The sequence below is a fragment of the Mandrillus leucophaeus genome, unplaced genomic scaffold, assembly GCF_000951045.1.
Source record: "Mandrillus leucophaeus isolate KB7577 unplaced genomic scaffold, Mleu.le_1.0 Scaffold92, whole genome shotgun sequence".
NCBI classification, from domain to species: Eukaryota; Metazoa; Chordata; class Mammalia; order Primates; family Cercopithecidae; genus Mandrillus; species Mandrillus leucophaeus.
In genome coordinates this window covers 1153751-1173159 of record NW_012110030.1, presented here as the reverse complement: position 1 = coordinate 1173159, position 19409 = coordinate 1153751, and the positions used below count along the sequence as shown (strand labels likewise).

At 41.6% G+C, this 19409-nt stretch overlaps 1 protein-coding gene across 4 annotated transcripts in view; it reads right to left on the bottom strand.

Moving 5' to 3' along the window:
- Positions 1–2739: 2739 nt before the first annotated feature.
- Positions 2740–19409, bottom strand: part of KDM4C (lysine (K)-specific demethylase 4C) — a 443327-nt gene continuing 426657 nt past the window's right edge. For 2 of the 4 annotated variants that reach the window (XM_011969889.1, XM_011969890.1), the window contains 3 exons: positions 13069–13188; positions 8482–8574; positions 2740–3831 (listed from right to left, as the gene is read on the bottom strand). In XM_011969889.1, the coding sequence (XP_011825279.1) occupies positions 3655–3831; positions 8482–8574; positions 13069–13188 (390 nt within the window). In that variant the 3' untranslated portion in view covers positions 2740–3654. Of the gene's footprint in view, positions 3832–7442; positions 8575–13068; positions 13189–19409 lie in introns of those variants that run through there. The other 2 variants (XM_011969891.1, XM_011969893.1) reach the window with 2 other exon arrangements.

Here is a 19409-nt window from a genome sequence, read left to right as displayed (position 1 = left end):
CCTTATATTCTTTGTTGTCATCCTTTCCCCCACCTCCAGTCCTTGGCCAACCACTGGATCTGTTTTCTGTCCCTATAGTTTTGCCTTTGCCAGGAGATAATTTTCCTGTACACTTTTACATCTAACAATAAAGACAATGCCTTCACATTTATCTCTCTCTCTAATGTTAACCTTTCTTTTGAGCTTCAGACTCACCTCTCCGATGTCTCCTGTTTGGGTCAGATTTAGGATTTTTTCTTCATGCGTTGAGAAGGTTGACTGATTCGAAAGTTACCCAACCTCTGTGAGTTTTAGTTTTATTCCATAAAAGAGGGTAATGGTACTTATTTTGCTATTTATTGGGGAGGTTAAATAAGATAAACGTCACCAAGGAGACTACAAGACTGGATGTACACAATAGATGCTCAATACATCATTAATATCGGCTGCTTTTGATGAAGTTTCATTTCCTCAAAGGGACCTCAAAGTTCCCCGGCCACCTTCAGATAATGAAGCACGGGGTTTCTGAGTCATAGACCCACTTGCTGGAGAGTTCAGGCCTCATCAGAGACTAGAAATCATTCTCCCCACTGGCCAGTGCTATGTGTTGCTACAACACGTCAGGTGAGAGGATGTGTAACTCTTCAGAAAACTGCTCATCTGAATTCTCAGAGACTTTGCAGGACAATTGAGTCTTGCAACCAACCAATTACTTCATGTAATGAGAATGCCTCAGGATCTCTGGTTAGCTTCAAGTTTATGGGGCTGATTTATATCTGAAATGAAGATTGTTTCATTTCAGATTCCTTTTACTTAAAGGCAAAAATAAAGCACAATGTTATCTTGCAGCAGATACTGCTCCAATGATTATTCATAAGGCCTCCAGGGCATTTCTAGGAACGTGTGCATGAACCGCCTTGTTTCACACTGGATAGGTACAGGGAGAGGTGGCAGACCCACTCATTCCTACACGGTTCTGTATTCTCGGTCTCCATGTTTCCACGTACTGTGACCCAGTAGCAATGTGTAATACATTCTGGGAAGCCATGTGATACTTCAGTGGATGCTGCTTCTCAATTTCTCTCTAGTTGAACTAAAAAAAAAAAAAAAAAAAGTCCTTTAATAAAAGTAAACTGACAAGGATCACATTGTTCTCATTTCAAACACACAAAAAGGAATTAAAATGTTATGAAATATGCCAGGCCGTTTTTACTAATCCCTTAACCTCCAGAGAAAGGGCTTGCAATTAGTGTTACATTAGAATCGTCATAGCTTAGCAATTTTTTTTAATACTAGAAGGACTTCAGCTGATTTTATGCTACACATATACACTAAACATGCAGTTAGTGTAACCAAAAAAATTAAAATTACAATTGAGGTGCCACACAGTAAGTGAAAAAGGTTTAACGGTCTGTCTGGTCATAGAGCTAATAACCACTTTATGCAGAACGCAGTGAAACAAAGGTGCCTTTCTCAATAGCCAGAGTGCATTAGTGGCCAGCACTATTTTACTAAGGCCATATACAGCTGTACTTGGTTATAGGCACATTTGTTAAGGGAGACTATAAAAAACAGCTGTATTTGAGATCGCATAGACCTCTGCACATTTTCTCCCTGTGGCAGCCAATCAGAAATCTTGCTGACAGGCAAACTTGTACAGAACAAGTGATCCTATTTAGATTAATTCCTCTTAATGCCTTACCCAAGCCTACTTTCCTGGCATATCATGTAGAGAGCAGGTCAGTTCCATTCAAAACCTAGAGATAGAAAATTCAAGCTTGATTAGTTGATAAAATATATGACTACACTGGTAGAGAACGTGGAGTGCTCACTCTGTAAAAGTAAGGCTGGTGGGCTCTACCCCAGCTCAGAGTTGAGCCACAAGGCACTCTGGAATATGAGCGCCCAGCCAGGAAGCAGTCTAGGGAATTGGTTTTAACTGTGGCTCTTTCCTTACTGTTTTGGTCTTCACTCTCCACCCAGAACCAGGATAACCCATACCCTTTGCCATGAAACTCTGAAATGCCGTTCCAGTCCCTGGTTCTGGGCTTTTGCCCATAGGATGTTAACCAGAGCCCCAAAGAGGACTGAAATGTGCTTACTTGGCTGGGCTTGCTTGCTCTCCTGCCTTTGCAATTGACATGAGAAGAACATACCTGGGTTGCCCACTGGGCCCACTAGAATAATGGGAGACCCACGGAGCAGGTGTGTGAGCTAGTCCAAGCCAAGATCAGCATAGCTGTCCAGCCAAGCCCTGCCTAGATGAGAGAAATAAATGCTTTCTGCTGCAGGCCATTAAGATTTTGCAATTTTGCAATTGTTTGTAATGTAGCAAAATGGTGGCCTCAGTTAACTGAAGCAGTCACCAAAACTGCCTGCCACTGCCTGCATCCCTTTTCCTGTCTGTCCCACAGGTCTCATTTATACAATGAAGGAGGGACTGGAGAACCGCTATTCCTACTAATGACAGCTGCAGACCAGGAATCCTGAGACGAAAACTGATCCAGACTCAAGGGTCTGAGATGTATGCAGGGCCTAGAAGGAGCTGAAGAAAACACTTCCATTGGTACTGAAGTGGGCAGGCAGGGGACTTTGTCTCCAAAAATATCACCATGCATGTGCCACAACCATGGAAAAAGTCAGCGACAGAAGGAGGGTCTGAAAAACCTGGGCCGCAGTATGTCCTGATAGCCAGCTCTCCAACAAACTTGTTTTTCTATTGGTTTAAACCCAGACAAATAAGCAAGTCAGAGACAGGACTGGAGAAAATGGAAATCTTTATTTTTAAACACTAGTACATTTTCAGGCTGTTTTAAAAAAGAAAAATCATGTTACATTAGTTCAAAACTATGCATCAAAGCATATTTATTTAAACTCTAATTTTACAAACACATAATGAAAGAAACATATATTTTATAAATATCTACTCAGAATATGTATTATGAAAAAAAGTGTTTAAAAATAACAGCCCCAGATCTCCCTCTTTAAATATATAAAATTCGCATACAATTCATAAGAATTCTTTCTCAAGAGCCAAAGTTTCATTTCACAAAGGCCAACAACTCAGTTCCCATCAGACAATCAAAAGTAATAGGAATATTCAAAAATGTAAAAGTTCTGTACAAGGGAAATACAGATAGCACACGGGTAAATCTCATTAGCATACATGCCACTTGTGTTTTAAAAATGTTTTATAAAAACTGCAATTTGAAACAAATAAGTGAGAGTCCTTCCCTGACTGTGGAAAATATATAAATTATTGCCCTCCCTGCTGGGTACCGAGGTGCCACCTGCTGGAGCTGGAGAGAGAGGTCCCCATGTGTTTCCTGACAGGGGCCTAAGCCGCACAAGGGGACCCGCCTCCTCTGTGGCAGTGGCTTTTCCTAGTGGGTGATTCACTAGTATTTCCTTTCACTTAGAAAAATTCTTTGGGATCATAGAAGACAATTGCTCACAAGTGAAAGCAAGACTAGAGATGATTTCAGATTGCTGCATCCAATTAATAATGTGTATTTTGTATTTTTGGTGACCAAACTCTGGAAACCCGATTTACCACTGTCAGAGACACACCCCGTCACCTATGCCAGCAAAACTCATGGCACAGCCCCAAGGTCGTCCCTTCATCTTCTCTCTTCCTACCCAAGCTGCTCTGTGGCCTGCAGCGATGTATGCAGACTACTGTCTCTTCTGGCACTTCTTCTGGAAAGAGCTCTTCAAAAATGTGCGGTACACAGGGTCGGCCACATATTCGTTCTTAAACCTGGAGCTCAGCACTCTTTGTCTTTTTCTCTCCCCTTGGATAATGTCTGCTCCATAAAATGTGTCTTCAAATCGCATGTCAGAGGCTGTGGACTAAAAGCAGCTGGTGTTATAGTGCAAAAGGGCACGGCATCTGAGCTTCAGAAGACTGGACAAAGATCTGACTCGGTCAGCTGGGGTTAGGGTGTAGATGCCCCGGGCACCAGCTCAGGCTAGAAGGGCCCCAGGCATGACTTTGGGCTTTACCTCACCTCTCCCAACCAAAGTGGGGGGCTCCATTTAGCCCCACTTTATCCAGGATCTCCCCACCCTCCACCCTCAGGGACCTTCCCCAAACAAAAGCAAGATTAACGTCTCATTTTAAACTTCCCTCATTTTTCATCTCCCCTCTGGCTCTTGCCTAATGAGGTTTTCAACAAATGTCAACAGTCATCTCTAAGTTACCTTTACTGGTACTTAGCTTTGGGCCTCTGCCCCATCCCTTCCCTGAAACTGTTCTTACTGAATGAAGTCCTAGTTGCTAATTCCTGTGACACCTTCCTACCCCTAAACTGACTTGACTAGTCTGCCAACTAATTACTGCTTAAAGCTCTCTCTCTTCTCTGTCATTTTGTAAACCCATTCTCCTGCTTCTCCTTCTCTGGCTGCTCATTTTGATGTCTCAAGGGTTCCCTTTCTTAACTGTCTGCTCAACTACAATGCCCTAATGTTTGGCACTGGGCCTTCTCCTCTCCACTCCTGTTCCCCGGGCCTTTATGCCCACACCCCTGGCTTCAGTGTCTGCAGGAGATGCTCCTATCTCCTGCTCCAGCTCAGGCCTGTATAAGTGCATTTCCCCAGCAGGCATCACAAAGTCCTTGTCTCAGAGGCCCTTCAAAATCAACCTGTCCTAAATTGAACTGGAAACCTTCCTTCTCCATTGCTGTCCTTCCTACATTCCATAAAAAGCACCACCATCCCCATGCACCCAGTTACACTGGCCAGAAACCTAAAGGCACTGTAGACATTTCCCCACTGTGTCCAGGATTCCTCCTGCATGTACCTTGAAGCCCTTCGGCCTTTCTTGTTAATCCTTACTGACCCTATGGGGTAGGCCCTCACCTCTCCAAACCACTGCAATAAATGCTTTACCTCCAACCTGTTTCCCACAGTACCACTGGAAGAAAGCTCTCTAAAAACCCTCTTATTATAAGACTCTACATGATCATATGCCCTTGCTTATAATTTCCCAACAGCCAACTGCCTTCAAGATGACATCCTCACTCCCTGGGCTAGACCTACATAACCTGGCCAGAAGCCTGACCCGTACTCTCCTCAGATGACATCAGTTGCAGGTCCTGGCCATACTTGCCTGGCTCAGGATCCCACGCTTCTCTGTCTTTGGACACGCTGTTTCATTTTTGTGAAAGTTATTCTATTCTACTGTCTCTGCCCTCGGCCAGCTTAAGGGTCCTTCTTTGGGTCTCCTATGGCCCTGACACATCCACTCAGTAGGATGAGGGCAGTGGTAGAGGTAAGGGGCAAATAAGTTTCTCCCCATCAGGGGAACCCCATAAAGATGAGGATATTAGGGACTGTGCACCCAATTTTACATGTGTTCCCCACTGCAAACAACGTGCCTAGTACTCGACTGCTGTTCAGTAAGTGTTTGCTGAGTGAGGGCATGTGGCTTTTTCTGTGATAATCAGATAAAGCCTAAAGTCTATGGTAGGCACTATCTTTGCTTCCCAATTCCCTACTATCTTGCTTCCTAAAATGCACTGGCAGCTGTTTTCACTGAGGTGGATGACTTCTGATGACATCAACACACAGCACATTTCACTGTGCTGAGACTGCTTCCCCTGGCTGCTGGCAGAGGCGAAAGACGCTTTAGGACTCGAAAACACACAGTCCATGATAAAGAAGAGAAAAACAAGAAAACAGCTACAAGGAAGCCTGAAAACAAAAAATGTACCGAAGTGTAAAGCTGTTCATGTTTCCAGCCAGTTCATGGGACAGTTACTCGGGGTAAGAGGCCACCTCCACGGCTTCCCCCAGATACCATCTAGCTTCACTAGGGAAGAAAGCTAAATCATTATGGGCTGGTTGGGTTCCCTCTGCCACTAGGAGAAAACACTTTTGTTTCATTCATTCTTGGCAAGATACTTCCTCTGAGTAATCTTTCACTTTTGTAAGTGCTAAAGTTATCAAAGAAGAAAATAAAACATCTATGAAAGTGTTGCCACTGTGCAGAAGCAGCAAAAGTCAGCCTCTCAAATACAATAATAAGAGCGACTTACCAGGAGCTCTAGCTAATTATGCACCGTTGCTATGGTTATTCTGTGAGACAATAAAAGGTAATGGGGCTGTTTCTGAAGTGAGTGGAGAAGAACCCCACACGATCACTGAGGTGGACTGCTGGCTCTTTTGAACAATTTCTCCCCCAGTCAGCGTGCATCTGGGTGAGCTGAAGTCATTAAAATACAAGACCTCCTGACAAGGGCTGCTAACCTCCATCCTTAAAAAACAAAAGACTTTTCTAACCATAAAATATCTTCCATTAATGAGTTTTCCAATTAGATTTGTTTTGCCAACTGGAAAAAAAATAGTAATCATGGACAGACTAACCAAGGGTCTGAGGGCTATGTACTAACCTGAAGGAGAAGCAGGCTGGCTATGGCAAGACAATAAGGTGGCCAACAGGACTTAGTGACTGTGAGCCTTTGTTCCTGAAGATATTTTCTACTTGGCTCAGCCGCTCAGCATAGCAGGCTGCATTCAGAGTGTACGGATGTGATTTATATATTTTCACTGTTTTTTTTTTTTTAAATTAAAAATTTTCTCTGAGAATAAAAAAAAATTGAATGTTGGTGAGCTTGTTCAGTGAAATAGACCTTAGAAAACCCAGGACCTGTGTTCAGAGACAGCCACAGGGGAAGGCATCCTGTGAAATCTTCTGTGAAACAAAGAAATTGTGATCACAGTATGAAAGCAACAAGCTTTCTTCTCATGTGATTAAGAAACAGTATTTGAAATCTACAAGACTCAGCTGGTAGGAGGCTTAGTCATACATGGGTTAGAAAATGAAAGACCTAAGAGACTTCAAGAGGCTACCTACTCTACTCCCCATCCTCTAAATCTCTAGGTGCTGAAAAAGGAAAAGAAAGGAGTGGGAGGAGCAGGGAGTAAGTAAGGGAAGAGGGGAGTCCAAGGAAGATAGGAATACAGAACGAGAGGAAGCTATCTCTAACATCTCGAAAAGGAAAGTTTTTCTCAAGAAATTTCAGGTCTCAGAACAGTGACAAGTCATCTAAAATTTTTAGGTCTTCACTAAGATTTGGCTGGTATTTTCACAACAGGAATATTTAATTTTTTCTTTGCTTGCCATTATTATCTAGTGGTTACTCTATTTACAGGTGTGTGGTCCCCTCTGAGCCATATTTCCTCATTGAATGGGTAGCAATACAACCACTCCTCTTGACAATTTCACTTTGAAGGACTTTCGTCTGAAGGATGCAGCTGAGAGGAAAGTCAGTTACTCTGCTGTCAGGATCCCATCTGATGGGAAAAAAGCTGCATATACAACTGAACGTTTAAGGCAAGCTTGTCCAACCCATGGCTCGCGGGCTGCATGCTGCCCAGGATGGCTTTAATGCGGCCAAACACAAATCTGTAAACTTGCTCAAAACATTATGAGATTTTTTTGCCATTTTTTTTTTTTAAATAGCTTATCAGCTATCGTTAGTGTAGTTTATGTGGGGCCCAAGACAATTCTTCTTCTTCCAGTATGGCCCAGGGATGCAAAAAGATTGGACATCCCTGATTTAAGAAAACCCTTGGTTTTTCCAAAATAACCAAGTAATCTATAGTGTCTCTATCACTGCAGACAAGTATATCATAAGCACACACTAAACCGAAATTGTCATTTATTCCGAAAAAAAATTTCACTTTAGTCAGAAAAACCGCATCCATTCAAATTTCTCTATTTAGGATTTATCATTTCACAGATGCAATAGATATAATTCTAAATGAATAAAACTGACTTCATTTCAGGGTCCACTAAATATTTTATGATACAATAATATGAAGCATAAATTATTGTGAATTATGTTTTTCAACTTCAGTTTTGATTATCTGTCCATGTTTGTTCATCTTTTAATGGTATGTGAGGGCATAAAACTAGTATTTCCTTTTTAAAAAACTGCTTTAGTATTCCCACAACTGGCATTTAGGCTTTGTTTATCGCTTTTATTATGAAAGTCAGAGTTTAGCTTAATTATGAACTGACACAAACATCAGTGAATCAGTGACTTTCTGAGACAGAAGTTAGTCAATCCATGATAAACCTATAGAAGAACAGACAGACATTCAATTACGCCGAGTCCTCTTTGATCTACTCCTGAATACTTTCTTTTAATGTTGCTTCTACTAACAAGATTGCAAATGCCTTGATGGTATCTTTGTTTGCTCCTGGTGTTTTGCACAGAGCACATATTCAGTAAGTATTTTTGTGCATCAATAAATGTCAAAACAAAGAAGCATCATTTGACTTCATTAGAAAAATAAGGCACATGCATTAGTTTCCCTGATTCTGGCTGAATTTGAAGTTTGCATTCAATAGGTTTCACTAAGGAAAAAGTTGCATTGGCTTTCTTTAGAATTAATCCAAAAACCCAAGGATGTTTCCTGCCAGGCTTGGGAAACATGAGGTAAGGACAAGGAATTCACTTGGCAGGTCCCCAAGTGGCATCTGCCAGCACTTACAAATCGAGCTTTCACTCTCTTGGGTAACTCTTCATCTAAAGTGTAGATGTCCTCTCTCTTCATTGCTATCTGGGATCCATCTTCAAACTCAACCTAACGAAATAAGATAATATGATACACATTAAAAAAACAGTACTGGCCATTTTTAAAGGTTCCAATTAACTACATAAAAAGATGAAAAGGACTCAAACAGAACAAACAAGGGAACCAGCTGAAGACCAAAGGATGTAAGAAGAGTTATTTCCCTTATTAAACTAAGTAGAGGCCGGGCATGGTGGTTCACGCCTGTAATCCTAGCACTTTGGAAGGCTGAGGGAGGCAGATTCCAAGGTCAGGAGATTGAGACCATCCTGGGCAACATGGTGAAACCCTGTTTCTACCAAAAATACAAAACTTAGCCAGGCATGGTAGTGCATGCCTGTAGTCCCAGCTACTTGGGAGGCTGAGGCAGGAGACTTGCCTGAACCCGGGAGGCAGAGGTTGCAGTGAGCTGAGATTGCACCACTGCACTCCAGCCTGGCGACAGAGTAAGACTCCGTCTCAAAACCAAAAAAATAAATAAATAAACTAAATACAAAATACATTTTAAAACAGGCCAAAATTCTTGGAAATGAGTGTCTTGGAATATGGGATATGAAAACTTTATCTGGCAAAGCAAAAACAAAGAAAAGTAGCTGCTGATCAAACGGAAATCACAAAACATGAAATTGTGGGAAATTTAGCATTAAAATGGGTTGGATCTGTTAACACCATTTCTTTAGGAGGCTCTGACAATGTAACAGGGAGAACTGTTTCTCTCTGTGAAAGGAAATATAACATATTTCCTTTTTTTTCTTTTTAATTAAGACAGGGCCTTGCCCTGTTGATCAGGCTGGAGTGCAGTGGCCTGATCTCAGCTCACTGCAACCTCAACCTCCCAGGCTCAAGCAATCCTCCCACCTCAGCCTCCTGAGAAGCTGGAATCATGGCCATGTGCCACCATGCTCAGCTATTTTATTTTATTGCTTTTTTTTAGTAGAGACAAGGTCTCACTAGACTCAAGCAGTTCTCCCACGTTGGCCTCCCAAAGTGTAGGGATTACAGGTGTCAGCCACCATGCCCGGCCTGTTTACTCTTACATAATAATCCTCCCAGACAAAATAATTCCTCCAATTCCTACAGAGCTTGAACTTTCAAAACTCACTTGTCAAATTCAATCAAATGCCATCAAAGGAGCCAGGAAAATCTGTTTCTCAACTTGCTAACATGTAAACCTCATCAATGTGTGAAAATACATCATTATCTAAAACAAAATGTTTAAAACTTTTTTCACACTAACCAAATGGAAGCAAATAATTTCATAACCAATTTTTTTAACATTTTAAAAGATTTTGTCAAAGAAAAGATAAGTAACCACATTTGCTTAGTGCTACATGTAAGAAGCTTTACTTTTGCACTTATTATTTAATTAAATGTAATTAACAGAAACCTAGAGTACCTAGGTTTAGATCGGTTTAGGTTTAATCCCACATGAACTAATCCAGCCGGAAAAAAAAGGGATGTAATCAGGTAGAATACTTAATATGTTCTAATTCTGAACCACATATTTTTCAAGTCCCTAAATTTTGTTTGTCTGAATTTTTTTACTTTTAAGAAATGAAAATATGCTTGTACTTCTTGTCAAGAGGTAAGTTAAACCACACAGCAGTGCCATGTTAATAAAAAGAAATCTAGAGTTTGAAAAAAAATTTACACTTATTTTTGTTTTTTGGTTTTTTCTTGAGACGGAGTTTTGCTCTTGTTGCCTACGTTGGAGTGCAACGGCACGATCTCGGCTCACTGCAACCTCCGCCTCCTGGGTTCAAGTGATTCTCCTGCCTCAGCCTCCCAAGTAGCTGGGATTATAAGCGTGCCGCCACCATGCCTGGCTAATTTTTATATATTTTTTTAGTAGAGACGGGGTTTCACCACGTTGGTGAGGCTGGTCTTGAACTCCTGACCTCAGGTGATCTGCCTGCCTCGGCCTCCCCAAGTGCTGGTATTACAGGCGTGAGCCACTGTGCCCAGCCACACTTATTGTTTAATTCACAGAATGTCCAACTGATATATCGCTGCACTTTGCATTAAACAAACACTCTCTTAAGCTTGGGTGGATGATATCATTAACTGGCCACATCTGTGCCAATGCATTGGTCTAGGTTTGCTGAGACGCCCAGGTGGGTATGTCTCTCAGGCAAAAGTTACCAATTCTGGTTGATGAACATCCATCACTGTCTTAATAAAGATCAAACACATAATTGAATGTATTATTATCCACGTACTGTTAGCATTTTGAATAAGCTAAACAATACAGTGGAATTAGGTGCCAGTCACATGAGAACTCTTGCTGCCACTTCCGGGAGGGCTGACAATGGGAAGGGTTTTCTTCCTGGCCTTGTTTGAGCAGAATAATTTCTTTAACATTTAACTAGGCCATAGTGTCATCTGATTTACACAATTTGATAGCATAGCTAGAACCACCCGTGCCTACTTTCATTTGTTTTAGACCACTTAAAACATCTAAAAGACAAAAAGCAATTACAAACCTAGAAGGGAGTATGCTGTGCTAGGACTAGGGTAACCAACTGTCCTAGTTCACCTGGGACTCAGGGGTCCCTTGGGATATAGTTATTTTCAGTACTAAAATCAGGGATGGTTCCAGGCAAGCAGGGATGGTTGTCCACCCTAGTTAGGGCGGAGCTGAGAGAGAATTTTGGCCCTCTCTTTACCAGCTGTGTGCTCTCGGACAAATTATTTAAAAAATTATTCTTAAATCATTAAAATTTGGTTCACAGCCCTTCTTCCCTCATTTGTAAGACAGGAGTCAATAACATCTATTTTGTAGGACTACTCTGAGGGTCAAAAAATGCATATGCCTAGTATATTAAGCACTGTGCAGCAGGTATTTATCTGTCATATCTATTTTTAAAACTGTCTTTATTTGATGGTGAAGTTTAATAATTAGACACAAAACACAAAATGATCTCAAAAGGCCACTTGGCTTAATGAGGAATTTTAAACTACTTGTGCTTGAGAGACAATTTTAATATTAGTCTTAACTTTTTCATTGAGTCTATAAATATGCTTATAGTTTTATGTTGATAGACCATCATAAATTCAACGGAAGTTAACACACTGATTACTAATTAGCCTGAATTTCAACATATTCTCATTATGTGATACTTTTCATGTAGCAAATGGCTTTGCTACATGTAAGAAGCTTTACTTTTGCACTTATTATTTAATTAAATGTAATTATTTTATTGTGCATTATGTAGTAATGCTTCTTTTTCTGGATCCTCCAGTATTATTAGCCTGTCTTGCGATTTTTGCCTAATTCTGGTCATTCTAATGCAAAGACGCTCCAGTACCTTTACTATTATAAATAACTTGAATTTGTGTCTTGAGACCATATGCAAATACCATATGCAAAGGAGGAAATGGCCTTTACACAGACACACAGACACACACACACACACACACAATGTATGTGCATACATCCTTCCCTATCCATTCCCCTTGGGTTTTTCTAGACCATGAAAAACACTCTCTCCTAAGTTTTTCAAACTTCTTTGAACACCTTTAATTGCACTGTGCTCCAGTTCCTGACGCAGTGTCTTATAATGCACTCTTCCATTTAAGCTCTTGCTCCTTATCAGTCTTTGAACAATTTCTCTGTTGAAACTGACAGTCTTATCATTCTCAAGCTGTTTTTCAACAGGCCTGAACCTTCTTGCTTTTTCTCCTTTTACTTCAATCCTCCTGTTTTCACTCTACAGTTTAGCCTGAGAATCTTGATTTCTGACACCATGTTACTGAAAAGTCTACAATGTATTGGCTCTAAATGTCCCCTTTTAAAACCTTTCTGAAGGAATATAAATGTACATGTGCTACCCATGTTGTTTCCCTTATTAAAGCTTAACTCATTCTCATTTCTGGGTGAAATAAAAGTAATTCATTTTTAAATTGTATATATACTCTTTAATACTATGTAGGGTTCCCTAGTGAACAGAATGTCCAACTGATAGCCATACTTTTCATTTAAAAAAGCATTCCTTTAAGCTTGGGTGGATGATAACCATCAGCTCCTTGTGACATTAACTGGCCACATCTATGTCAATGCACTGTTGTCTAGCTTTGCAGAGATAGGGGGTGGAGTGGGGAGAGTATGTCTCTCAGCAAAAGCCACCAATTCAGGGGCTGCTGGTTGAAGAGTGGCCATCACTGTCGTGGCTGAAGGTGAGATGAATCGGCCAACTAGTCTCTCCCCATACAACAGAAACAGCGGGAGGCAGCCTGTCTTCTAGTCACTTATCTTTCTGGCAGAACCATATTCCTTACAATTAAATCATTCATCAAATGTTGTTAAGAGTTTCCCAGTGTCCAACTTGGTAATAAAACTCCAGGGTTTCGATCTGGGTCATTACACATTGAATCTTTGCCTCCTGCATAAAATAAGAGGTGCCCGAAATTGATGTGACTTATTGATCAGCAGCACACTTGAGATACTATCTCCTTCTGACTTATCATGTCAATCTCAGCAAGCATCACAGAGAAGGGAAAACCCACCTGGTACATGTGGGCAATGTTTGATCCAAAATATTTTGCTCCATAGAGTTTGCCATCGGGCCACTTGACTTGGACGACTTCTCCCTCGGCAGGTGGGCCCAGCTTCAGACAGTCTCGGCTCTGCAGAATAAACAGAGACAGGCTTTTCAAGAGGAGTGCCTAAGTGACTGCATTTAGAACTTAGCAAATGATGAACTCCTGGCAATTAAAAGGAGTTATTGCCTCTGTGTTTTATGGATTATGATCTCGCATGGGTGTTCAGGGGAAGAGATATGAGCCAAAGGAGTATTTAAAGATTCAGCCTACATCATAAAGTTGCAAAGGAGCCACCATAATCCAAGCAGAAAAAAACAGCAGCATTTACATTTGCTATTTGAAAAAGAATTGTTCAGGGGGTAACTAAAATATGCATAGAAACCGCTTTAGTGGAGGAATAGGCCAGCTAATGATTTATAACACCTGACATTTATATAGCATTTTGCAGTTAACAAAATGCTTCAGCATACATCTCATGTGATCTTATAATCAACCCATGACATAGAAAGAGATTATTAATTATCCCCGCTTTAGTGACAAAGGAAACTGAGACTCCTGCGAGGATCCTTTAAGTTGCCAGGATCTCTGGAGAAGTGAAGCTGAATGGGAGAATAAAAGACACCCAGGTGACAGTGGAGCAGGGGAGAAATGGCGTGCAACTGAAGCGGGCAGGACTTGCCAATGCAGCAGGGAAGGGAAAACAGGAGCACCTGCAGCATGGCGGGTGAAGCTGGGTGGGTGTGTCCTGTTTAGCACACCCCTTCTAAAGACCCCCTGGACCTCCCTACATAAATGTGCTTCTGCCAGCATCTCCTGTTAATTGACTAGCCCACCTTTTTCTGCAGGTAATCATGGTGGCACCCATAACCAGAATCTTTTCATTTCAGATCTTCTGTTTCACATTGCCACCTCCCAAGGCAGTAATTCAGAACAAACTCCCCGAGTGATTAATCCTGAAAGGTGCTTTTATTTTATTTTATTTTATTTTATTTATTTTATTTTATTTTTAAGGCATGGGAGGGGGACAGGGAAGATAGTAAAACACTTAAACATTTGCTCACACCTAGTTTGCAAACTTTTAAATTTGTATGTATTGAGTAGGACACTATACAATTTTAATACAAGGGAATTAAATACTTGACTATGGTAATTTTTAATTTCTTTTGCACATTTAGCAATTCATGATTTGCTAATACTGGTATTTTACTGATGAGGACAATCTGAATGACTGAAATGCACACTTGACCAATCAAGCTATAAATGCAGACTGGGCACATTCTGTGGTTTAAATGAGAGGCACACACAGGAAATATTTAGTTGTTTATGACTGGAAATCTACCATGTATTATTTCTTATTACTAATAGAAATTGTGCCTTATAAAGGAGTGGCCATTTGATTGCTGGGTTAGGAGTACACATGGAAGGCCCAGCTGTTCATTTTTCTACCTGCAGGCTATGCTTCCATTAGAGCTACAGCAAAGAAAAAAATAGCTTGCTCAGAGGCTCTACAGAACTGACAATATGCATCTAACTTAGTCAAATGAAAGTAAGTCTTTTGTTGGCCTTCACAATACTTGACCTCAGGACATGCGGAATTGAAAGGGTAGGCTGTAGAGATGTATTCAATGTATGCCCGTGGGGTTACCACCTCTCTTTCCATTTCCCTTCCCAAGATTTATGTGGTACCAAGAACACCGGAAGGTATAGCTTCTGAGTACAAACTGATTACATGTGTCAGTCTCCGAGGTTAGAGAGTCGCATCAGCTCTGGATTCCTCTGAGCTGAAGCCCAGGTGCTGGGGTAAGCGTGGCGGCAGGAGGTGGCATATGCTTTTCCCGCTGCTAACGCTTTCTCCCATGTGGAGGGATCTCCACTCAGATAATACATCTGGCTCATCTTCACCCCCTGTTAACCTTTTACAAGAGGACTGGTTATGACTTACTTTTATTTTTGAATTCTGAAGGAGACTGTATTTCCCCAACTATGTGTCATGGTACCCTGGAGTGCCACAGCAAACTCACGGGGACCCTGTAGAATACATTCAAGGGAAGCACGGTGACACTTATGAGGCACCCAGCTTACTAATACTGGTGAGTTATTTGGACCTAATTTACTTAACACATAGAACTGTTAGGCATTTCTTTTGACTGAGAGGCAAAGCATGCTGAGGTACTAAGGGTGCTGCAAGCCAAGAAAGTTTGGTGACCTCTAGCTCAGCACCTTCCCTTTCTCTCTGGAGCCATCATGCAGACAGAGAACCTGCACTCTGCTCTGCTCTTTCCACAGAGAGGAGCCTGCACCTTCCTGCACCGCCCATCACTAGGTAAGCCTGTCTAATTCCAGGGTCCATATTTGAAACCTGTTTGCCCACAGATATAAGCCGCACTCCTCAATATCTGCTTTATTACTCATAAAGGTAATACGTTACACCTCCAAATCCTGACTCCTCTGTCTCGCTTTTCCTCAGGTAGGGTGAGACATGCTATTTACTGGGTCCTTCTCGAATCCCCACAGAGGCAGGTCAAAGCCTCGGGAAATTCAGGAGGCTGTACCCTGCACTTTCTTACCCACACAAACAACTTTCAAGCAAGAGAGTTATGGCCTCACTTTCTTTATCATTTAGGTCCTTAATTTTACAGATTTGCCCTTCAGCAGAACTTTATTCACCTTTAAAATAAAATCCCTCAAAATAAATCCCAACCTGCAATTTTAGGTATCATATCACCAAGGAGAGGTAAGGGACATAGAAACGCGGACTAGACAAGCATAAACTGCATTCGAGCAGTTTAATCTTAAAAATATAGTTTTATTAACAAACTGAATGGATGAACTTTACTAAGTGACAATTCTTTTTCAAAAAGGCTTTTGGAAACAATACCTGGGATACTTTGGTATCTTTTATTACTAATTGTAAACTAACCTTTTACTCACAGGAAATCTTAATTTAGCATTGGAAGTGCCTGACCTCAACTAACTCCTTACTGCTCAGCCTCCTCCTAATGTTGCTCGGTATCAGCCACAAAGATTAAATTTATAATCTTTCATGCCAAACTCAAGAAGACACTTCAGTTTGCTTTCTCAATCTTCTTGCTTTCAAAACTCTTTTCCTTTATTTATAGAAGAAAAATAACAAACCAACTTTGTAACAAGTTAAGTTATTCTGTGCTTCCCCCACCTCCAAAACCAGGGGGCACCATTCTCATCCATAACAGCTCCTTTCTCATCCTTCACCAGGTCATTCAGCTGGAAGGACATATATTTTGATGAGCATATAACTTTATTTAGTATGTAAAATTTATTATTTACTCCCTAGCTACTTTCCAAAAGAAGTTAAGGTAGCTTGGAGTAAAACATAAAACCGCTTATTTCGGTAACATCTACTTTCATCATAAAGAAATAGTGTCAATTCATCAGCTGTTTCACATTTTGAGTTTGCCAGCAACTTCCTATGACTACGTGGGATATAAATTTAAACAAGAATGAGACTAGAAGCATGTGGGCTGATGAAAAGAAGTTGAAAGGTTTGATATTTAGGCTTCTCTGATTCTCTCCAAAGTAGAAGCTGGTGGGTGTCCCCAAAATTGTTTCAATCACTAATTCAAAACCGATTTACTGACCACCTACTGTGTGTGAGACACTAGGAGCCAATAAAGCCCAGCGGCCCAAGCCAGAGACAGACAGAGGGCATTGCACCCACACGTGAGGCCTGTCACACTAAACTCCACAGTTCTGGGGGGTGGGGGTCTCCAGGGTCCTTGCAAGGGGGGAGATCTATGAGGGCTTCAGAGTAGAACTTTGATTTTATTTACAAATTAGGTTTCTGAGTAAGATTTCATTTGGGGTAAAAAAGTTTCTTTTAAAAATAAAAGGTCTGGAAGATGGCCAAATAGGAACAGCTCCGGTCTACAGCTCCCAGTGTGATTGACGCAAAAGACGAGTGATTTTTGCAACTGAGATACCTGGTTCATCTCACTGGGACTGGTTAGACAGTGGGTGCAGCCCATGGAGGGCGAGTTGAAGCAGGGCAGGGTGTCGCCTCACCCAGGAAGTGCAAGGGGTCGGAAGATTTCCAATTCCTAGTCAAGGGAAGCTGTGACAGACTGTTCTTGGAAAAACAGGAGACTCGTGCCCAAATACTGCACTTTTCTCAAGGTCTTAGCAACCAGCAGACAAGGAGTTTCTCTCCCATGCCTGGTTTGGTGAGTCCCATGCCCACAGAGCCTTGCTCACTGCTAACGCAGCAGTCTGAGACCGAAGTGTGAGGTGGCAGCCTGGCTCGGGGAGAGGCGTCTGCTGTTGCTGAGGCTTGAGTAGGTAAACAAAGCAGCTAGGAAGCTTGAACTGGGCGGAGCCCACTGCAGCTCAAAAAGGTCCACTGCCTCCAGACTCCACCTATGGGCAGAGCATAGCTGAACAAAAGGCAGCAGACAACTTCTGCAGACTTAAACTTCCCTGTCTGACAGCTCTGAAGAGAGGAGTGGTTCTCCCAGCATGGCATATGAGCTCTGAGGAAGGGCAGACTGCCTCCTCAAGTGGTCCCTGATCCCTGTGTAGCCTAACTGGGAGACAACCCCCAGTAGGGGTAGACAGACACCTCATATAGGCGGCTCCCCATCAGGGACAAAGCTTCCAGAGGAAGGATCAAGCAGCAATATTTGCTGTTCTGCCTCCGCTGGTGATACCCAGGCAAACAGGGTCTGGAATGGACCTACGGCAAACTCCAACAGACCTGCAGCTGAGGGACCTGACTGTTAAAAGGAAAACTAACAAACAGAATGGAATAGCATCAACGTCAACAAAAAAGACATCTACACCAAAACCCCATCTGTAGGTCACCATCATCAATGACCAAAGGTAGATAAAACCACAAAAATGGGGAGAAACCAGAGCAGAAAAGCTGAAAATTCTAAAAATCAGAGTGCCTCTTCTCCAAAGGATCACAGCTCTTTGCAAGCAATGGAACAAAGCTGGATGGAGAATGACTTTGACGAACTGACAGAAGTAGGCTTCAGAAGGTGGGTAATAACGAACTTCTCCAAGGTAAAAGAGCATGTTCAAACGCATCGCAAGGAAGCTAAAAACCTTGAAGAAAGGTTAGACGAATGGCTAACTAGAATAAACAGTGTAGAGAAGACCTTAAATGACCTGTGGAGCTGAAAACCATAGCACGAGAACTTAGTGATGCATGCACAAGCTTCAATAGCCAATTCAGTCAAGTGGAAGAAAGGGCATCAGTGATTGAAGATCAAATTAATGAAATAAAGTGAGAAGTTTAGACAAAAAAGAACAAAAAGAAACAAACAAAACCTCCAAGAAATATGGGACTATGTGAAAAGACCAAATCTACATCTGACTGGTGTACCTGAAAGTGATGGGGAGAATGGAACCAAGTTGGGAAACACTCTTCAGGATATTATCCAGGAGAACTTCCCCAACCTAGAAAGGCAGGCCAACATTCGAATTCAGGAAAAACAGAGACCACCACAAAGATACTCCTCAAGAAGAGCAACCCCAAGACACATAATTGTCAGATTTACCAAGGCTGAAATGAAGGAAAAAGTGTTAAGGGCAGCCAGAGAGAAAGGTCAGGTTACCCACAAAGGGAAGCCCATCATACTAACTAGTGGATCTCCCAGCAGAAACCCTACAGGCCCGAAGAGAGTGGGGGCCACTATTCAACATTCTTAAAGAAAAGAATTTTCAACCCAGAATTTCATAGCCAGCCAAAGTAAGCTTCCTAAGTGAAGGAGAAATAAAATCCTTTACAGACAAGCAAATGTTGAGAGATTTTGTCACCACCAGGCCTGCCTTACAAGAGCTCCTGAAGCAAGCAGTAAACATGGAAAGGAAAAACCGGTACCAGCCACTGCAAAAACATGCCAAACTGTAAAGACCATCGATGCTAGGAAGAAACTGCATCAATTAACAGGCAAAATAACCAGCGAACATCATAATGATAGGATCAAATTCACACATAATATTAACCTTAAATGTAAATGGGCTAGATGCCCCAATTAAGAGAGACAGACTGGCAAATTGGATAAAGAGTCAAGACCCATCAGTGTGCAAATTCAGAAGACCCATCTCATGTGCAAAGACACACATAGGCTCAAAATAAAGGGATGGAGGAAGATTTACCAAACAAATGGAAAGCAAAAAAAAGCAGGGGTTGCAATCCTGGACTCTGATAAAACAGACTTTAAACCAACAAAGATCAAAAGAGACAAAGAAGGCCATTACATAATGGTAAAGGGATCAATTCAACAAGAAGAGCTAACTATCCTAAATATATATGCACCCAATAC